The sequence below is a fragment of the Castanea sativa genome, chromosome 6, assembly GCF_040712315.1.
Source record: "Castanea sativa cultivar Marrone di Chiusa Pesio chromosome 6, ASM4071231v1".
Lineage (NCBI taxonomy): Eukaryota > Viridiplantae > Streptophyta > Magnoliopsida > Fagales > Fagaceae > Castanea > Castanea sativa.
In genome coordinates this window covers 35,416,219-35,423,298 of record NC_134018.1, presented here as the reverse complement: position 1 = coordinate 35,423,298, position 7,080 = coordinate 35,416,219, and the positions used below count along the sequence as shown (strand labels likewise).

Below are 7,080 nucleotides of genomic sequence, written 5' to 3'. Positions count from 1 at the left end.
GGACCAAACTTTAAGCATTCAAGAAAGTATGACACAAGTATTAGATAGTCAATAATATTATGATTTTCCATGATAGGAGACTTCTGTTAAAAGGGTTTCAGCAGCACCAGAATGTCAAAGACTAGTATATGACAGATCATGCAGGTTTCAGGCATCTGGGATGAATAGTAAAGATATGTTTTTGTCCAGGATAAAGATAACGGCATTTGATGATCCCTTTCTCAAACTGAAAAATCTTTATGTCCTTGACTACTATGGTAAAGAAAGTAAACCTTCTTTGAATGGAGGAATCTTCTCTCACACTAGAATGGTGGTTACCAGGCACACATTGGTGTGGTGGTCAAGAGCAGATGGGAAGTCTGCTGCAGGTATATCTAATCATATTCCTTGCCTTGCCAAATTGACTATCAAAGACTGACCCTGATCCTTGCCATTGCGTCAACTCTTGGACAAGTAGGTTTTAATGGGTCAGTGATACTGGGGTTGGCTGCCAAAAAGCCTTCAGAATAAGCAATGATTCTCTTCTTTGTTAAACAATTCAAAAAATTTGACTGCTGTCCATTTTCGTTTTTATAATTTGTTGTCAAATACTGACAACCTAATAACATCACAGAAGCTTTTCAAATTTTCAATGGAAAATCTGAGTTTCTCAAAATCAATATTTCACTTTTCTGCATTGAGATACTGCAAAAGAATGCAGTGTAATCTGCTCAAAATCCAATTTTCATTAATCCTATCATTGAGAGAGTAAGATATACGCCAGCATGATCATCTGCATTTTTGTGCAAATTGGTAATCCTTAATACTGTTCCAATATTAATAAAAACTACTCAGATTTCATTCATTTGGAAATCCTTAATCCTGTTCCAAGTATCTGGACCAACATTTGCCTTCAAATGCATACCGAACCTTACAGATTGCCATCACTGTTTCATTTCCCTTCCTTGTCCATGGCTTGAAGGTCTCATCTTCTAGTCCCTAAGCCAACTGTCCTTCTCCTCTCCATATACATAAATCACAAATGAAAAGACTATATAATACACGAGCGCCAGCAAGCATTAGATGAATGTGTTGACTCTGTATTCTTTCAAACTCAATGGCTATCACCAACACATATTAACACCAAAAGAAGGTAACTTTCCCACATTCTTAACCATCATGCAATGTTTAGCAATCATGAGAAAATTACAATATTACAAACATTTGTAAGTACTGAGGTTCAAGTCACCAAGTATAATCTAATTGTTAACCAAATTCATGATGCAAATTATGTAAAGGAAACTCCCCCTAGATTGGTGGGATGCTCACAAGGACAATAACATCTAGCATTTGGGAAGAAGAACTACTTTGCCTATATAATAAGTATGCTGCTAGAGATAAGTTCAAATACATCCCTCTGAATCTAGGTATAAGTGCATAAATTCTAACAATAATGATCAATTAAAATATGATGGTCCTATCCAGATTCCAATTACTAGATTGCTTTGAATTGCTAAGGTACTTTTAGCTTGATTTTGGTATGCATTAACAGTAACACAGAAATTTCTGCCAGAAGATTGTTGCTATATGGCTTTGTCCTAATAGTCAATAGATCTTGAAGAACAAGACTAAAGTAAAAGACTAAAGTAAAAAACTAAAGTCATAACCCAGTAAGCACTAAGCAGTAACCACCACTTAACTTCTTTCTACAGTCCCGACAGTGTAAGAAGAAATATGGCAAGTACCAGATATCAGAATCAAACAACAAAATATTTTTTTGAGTTCCACAGTACATTCATCTTCACCTTCTCATTGCACATATCTTCATCTTCCAGAAGGCTTTCATGCAATTTATATTTCATCAAAACAACTTGACCAAAGAGGCATGTGACTCATGACAGTAAACTGTATTTTACCATAAAAACCATCCTGAATGAAGTTCAAGACCTTAGGAAATATAGAGACATATGATACATTCAGGTAAGCTAGTTTTCAGAATGAAACCTTGGGAACTCTCCCTAAATGCAGGTATTATTGTTTGGAAAATTTTAGTCAACCAGTAAAAGATGATAACAGATTCAAAAGGGAGAATAGAAATAAGTTCCAATGTCAACTTATTTGAAAGTTGAACTTTCAGAACAAGTATCATTCAAATGGTTCTGAGTCCTAACAAAAAGAGTATCAAATAACATGCTATTCATTTTCATTGACTTCAAAACATGTACCACCATTATCAAGCAAGAGAAAAGCTTAGCCCATTATTGCATAATAGATGAAGCAATACAACCCATTCACAGAAAAACAAAAGCTTGCTAAACCCATAACAAGAGTTATGGCTCACAACAATGAAGCTAAAATTTTCAGTACTAACAATCCACTCGGTCCTTACTTGCTTATTATTCAATTCATTCTTCCTCTGCATCTCCTTCTGCAAAACTCAAAGCCTGACAAACTGAAGGCTCCACCTCCTCATTATTGCAAAAGTACGACCTCCTTCCAATCAATTCAACCACTCTTTTCGCCGGCCCTGAGTCCCTTGGAGTCTCATTCACACACCGGAGTGTCCTAATCTTTGGAAGCACGCCACCCACCTTAGAAATTGACACTGCATTACCATCCTCCTCACCCTTGTACACCATTACCTCACTGGGAATCTCCCACCGCTTCTTCACCCGGCTCTCAGTCCCTTGATTCCCACGCGATTTTCCCACTGATGAAGCTCGCCTTTTGTCACACCTCTTCCCATCATCCTTATCATTCTCCGGTAGAGACCGCTTCCTACCATCACTCAATCTCAAATTCCCATTACTCTGATTAGCAATCTGATTATACCTGCTCGCCACAACCCGGCCTGGCTTCACTGGCTTCTTCACCGACTTTTCTCCATCTTTAAACAACTTCTTTGGCTGAATTGATGCAATAACCCCATCTTCTTTCTTCACAGCCCTTTTAGATGTCATTGTCGTGGCGGCTTGCTTAGGAGCCTGAATCTTTGACACAGTTTTGCGCGATTTCGGGCTAAGACTCAGACTTTTACCCCTTTCTTTTGTCACCTTCAACTCATCTATATTTTGAAGCTTCCAAAAGCACGATTTCCGGCGATTCTGTATCGACTGGACCGGCGTGATCTCCGGCTTCTGCCTGGCTCTGGCTCCGGCGAGTATTTCGGAAGGCCCTAAACTCATACCCCTTCTGATAATCTTCGATTTCATGCTTGAGGGTAAAGGTTCTTCAATCTTTTTCATCAAATCCAAATTCTTCACACTCTGTTTTGGCTCCATAAACTTCGCCTGCACAATCTTTCCACGCCTTTCAACCGTCTTCATCGCATTTCTCTCAGCCTTTTCCAGTCGAAGCGCTTCAAGTCTCAAAGATAACCGAGAAATCTCCTTCTGAATTTCCTCAATTTCCAAATCAATCTTTCTTTCATCGGAGACCCTATCATCTTTTTCTTCTCTTTTTTGATGCTCCTTCTTTGGTACCACTGGGGTTTCAAGAAGGCCCTCCTTCACAAGAACCTTGAATGGCTTCCCTTGTGAGTTTATGACAAGGCTATTCTGGCAAAGAGGCCTAATGGGTACCGAAGATTTCACAGGGGCAGGGGTTTTAACCACAAGAGGGCTAAGATTTTCTTTGCTGCAATCGGATTCAAACGATTCGGACAGATTGACAGAGTGAAGATTAGACCAAGAAGCTTTAAAGGCAGCAGAGCCTTCGGATTCTTCGTTGTCAAAGGCGGCATTGTTCCAAACCTGGAGATCTGGGGCGTTAATGGCATCTGGGTATTGAAGAATACTCATCGTTGAGTAAATGGTTTAAGCAATTCTTGAAGATCAGAGAAAATTGTTTGTTTGATTTTGTTTGTGAGGGTTTTTGGTTAGTGGATTTCTTGTATGATTCTTGTTGATGATCAGAGAGAGAGAGAGAGTTGTGAATCTGAAATGGGGAATTTTTTTTTGTATTTTGAGATTTTTGACCGTTGGGAGGAGAAATTAGACGTTGTTGGAAGTGGGATATTGGCCATTGGATGCTAAACGGCTCCTATAGACGCTCCGATTTGATTTTAAAAAAAAGGTTAATTTGCCAACATTTGTATTTGTTCGCATTTAATAAGTACAGTTTTTTTTTTTGGGTTGGGATAAATGGGGTCCATACGGAGCGCCTTAGATACGGTGCGTTTCATTCAAAAGACAAGTTCACAAGACGACATAGGTGTTGGATTCCTGGAGGTAGGTATCTACCTCTATACCTTTACCTTAAAAGGACAGAAAAGTATCTACCGCTACCAGTGTTGTTTATGCTTGGGATCCATGTCCACGTGCACACGATGAATTTATGATCCAATATTATTATTAATTTTTTTTAATAATTTGGTAGTTAAGGGCTTGATATTTGAAGAATATTAGAAAATGTCAAATACAATATTCTTAACCCTTATAATCCCATATTAATTAGGGCAATAATTGAAAATCTGGGAGATAAAGTGTTATTTCTTGAAATTTTGGTATAACAGGAATTTAAAAAAAAAAGGATTATAACAAGGTTTTTTTTTTTTTTAAAGAATCATTATGACAAGTTTAATTTCACTATACCTCAACTTTAAGGATAACAGTATAATTTATCCTAATAGTTAAATAAGATATCATGCTCATTCTGCTTTCATGACACTTGATATTTACACAAATAGTGATGTTGCCCTCACAAAGGTGCTAAGGTCACTTAATATAAACAATGACAATTTATATTTTAAATCATATAATTTATTAGTGATTTTGGAAAATTTTAAATTTAATCACACTATGTTCTAAATGCTCTTTACCATTTAAAAAAAAAATTATTGTTACCACTACATGTGCTCTCAGCATATATTAAATCCAAAAAAAATGTCATTTTACAAGAATGAAACAAAGTTTAATTTGTTATTATTATTTTTTTTTTGGTAGGAGTTTAATTTGTTAAGTTTGAGAACAACACAGCTAATTCATCCTTATGCATTTCAGGTACAATACCTGTTTAGATGATTTACTATGAAGAACAGAATACCATCATATAGTTTTTAGTGATGTAACAAGTTAGAAAAAACTTTCAAAATGTTTCTCTTAATTCATTAATTATATGAATGTAGAAAACACAATTTAGAAATTTATTTTAGCTAATAGGACATGATGAGGTGCAAGTTTCTGCTGCACTAGATGTATCAGCAAGTGATGCACAAAAAGATTATAGGACATGATTAATTGTTACAACGATAGTAGATACTCAATGGCAAAACTTTTTGTATATTGTAGTTTTAATATCTTAGACGTCTTTGTTTGACTTTTGGGACAGATATAATTTAATGGCTAAAAATAGCATAAAAATTGTCTAGAAGAGTGGAATAGAATCATACTTGAGTTAGATGGTGCTTTAACTAGTGACAAACTTGTTGAATTTTGACGTATGGTATTTTGGGTAGAGTATTCAAAGAATTAGAAAGAACTCAAGAACCGGCGAAAGAAAATGATTGTTAATCTGATCTACAGTTATAACATTGGAAATTATTTAATGTGAATCAAATATCCGATCATAACTTACGAAATTTAAATTAGACATTTCACATCATCATCCAAATTTGTTAACTTCAATCACAGAAAGTAGTTGAAAATCAGTAAAAGAGTTCACTCGATTCTCTTCTTAACCACTCTCCACAATCTTTATGGGAAACCCACCTTCCACTAGTCAAAGATTGAATCCAAAAACCAGAGAGTGAAAATCAACAATATATCAAACCCACACACCCACAAACACAAACAAACCCACAAGCTACCAACCATTCATCCATATACGGTAGACATACCCACACTCAACTGGGCATCATACTTATCATCAAACATATTGGGAAAAAATTTATCAAAATTCAAATCAATAAAATTTGGAGAAAATACAAATCAATATTGAGACTAATGCGTGAGTTTTTTTTGAGCTTTTAGCTATATATTTGTTGAAATATTAAAATAGATACTGTAGGGTCAATGGACCTAGGAATACGTGTGAGATTAGCCCAAGAGAATTTTTTGGGCTAAAGGCCAAATTCAAAGACACTGAAAATGTCAACTCACAAAACAATACTAATAAGTAAAGAGGTGATACCTGAACAAATATGTCCAAGAAGATAGTCCGAGGAAAATTATGTCATCGGCTATATAAAGCCGAGGTAGGAGAAGGGCTGGTTAACATCCACAGGCAATATTCTAGAATATCCTGTAGGTGAGGGTAAACATGGTAGATATAGAAGATAAGAAGAAGGGTGGTGGAAAATATTTAAGATAAAGCTGCTACCACCGCCATCGCATTGAATACTCTGCAACTGTTTCTCTGGCCGCGTTAATAGGGAAGTGATACCTGAGCATCAAAGTTTGGCCTGGTGTCTCCAAAGACTTCAAGGGAGGTGAATGAGACAAGTATCTAAATGAATAATCTAACCCTTACGTGGAAGAAAAAAGAGAGGGAAAAGGATGATATAAAAGGAAGAAGAGACCTTCGGGAGAGGGGATCGGGAGAAAGAGAGAGAAAACACTGTACACATTCATCATCTATAATTATAATCTACTTTTGGGAAAGATAATATAAATCGTCATCGGCTTGTGTCCGAGGATAAATTCTGCCATATAAATTGCTCTTTGTGTGTGACGTAGTGATTGAGCCCATCATCTTTGTTCTCTAAACATCACTAAAACCTAGATTTCAAGCCCACTCTCTACAAATTTCATTGTTTTAGGCTTTTTGGGCCTATTCCCTTCTCACTATTGGGTTTGGGCTTAAATTGTGAACTTACTGATACACTCTAATGTGAATGCTCTTACACCCCCTAAATTATAAGATTTAAAATGAAAAATTTCCTTTTGTTTTTGGTGTTTTAATCCTTCTTTGAGTTTTGTTAATTCCCAAAAGGTAAGGTTAATGGTTTATCATCAAACTCTTTATTTGTATAGTTTGAGTATTATTATTATTCTTTAATAAAAAAATTTCTTATTTTTAAATTATAATATTAATATGTTTAGTTACATTTTGTTAATTTTATTTTCTTAATATAAGGAGTGCAAAACTCACTTTAAAATTGTA

The 7,080-nt window shown here is 35.7% G+C and overlaps 1 protein-coding gene across 1 annotated transcript; it reads right to left on the bottom strand.

The window, feature by feature from the left end:
- Positions 1 to 2,179: 2,179 nt before the first annotated feature.
- LOC142638895 (uncharacterized) lies at positions 2,180 to 3,948 on the bottom strand. Its single transcript, XM_075812964.1, has one exon. It carries the CDS (start codon positions 3,777 to 3,779, stop codon positions 2,385 to 2,387), a length of 1,395 nt encoding a protein of 464 aa, XP_075669079.1. The 5' UTR covers positions 3,780 to 3,948; the 3' UTR covers positions 2,180 to 2,384.
- Between the last annotated feature and the right edge of the window lie 3,132 nt (positions 3,949 to 7,080).

What these genes read in the sequence shown, in the direction of transcription:
- LOC142638895 (XM_075812964.1), bottom strand. Translation starts at nt 3,779, where the DNA reads ATGAGTATTCTTCAATACCCAGATGCCATTAACGCCCCAGATCTCCAG.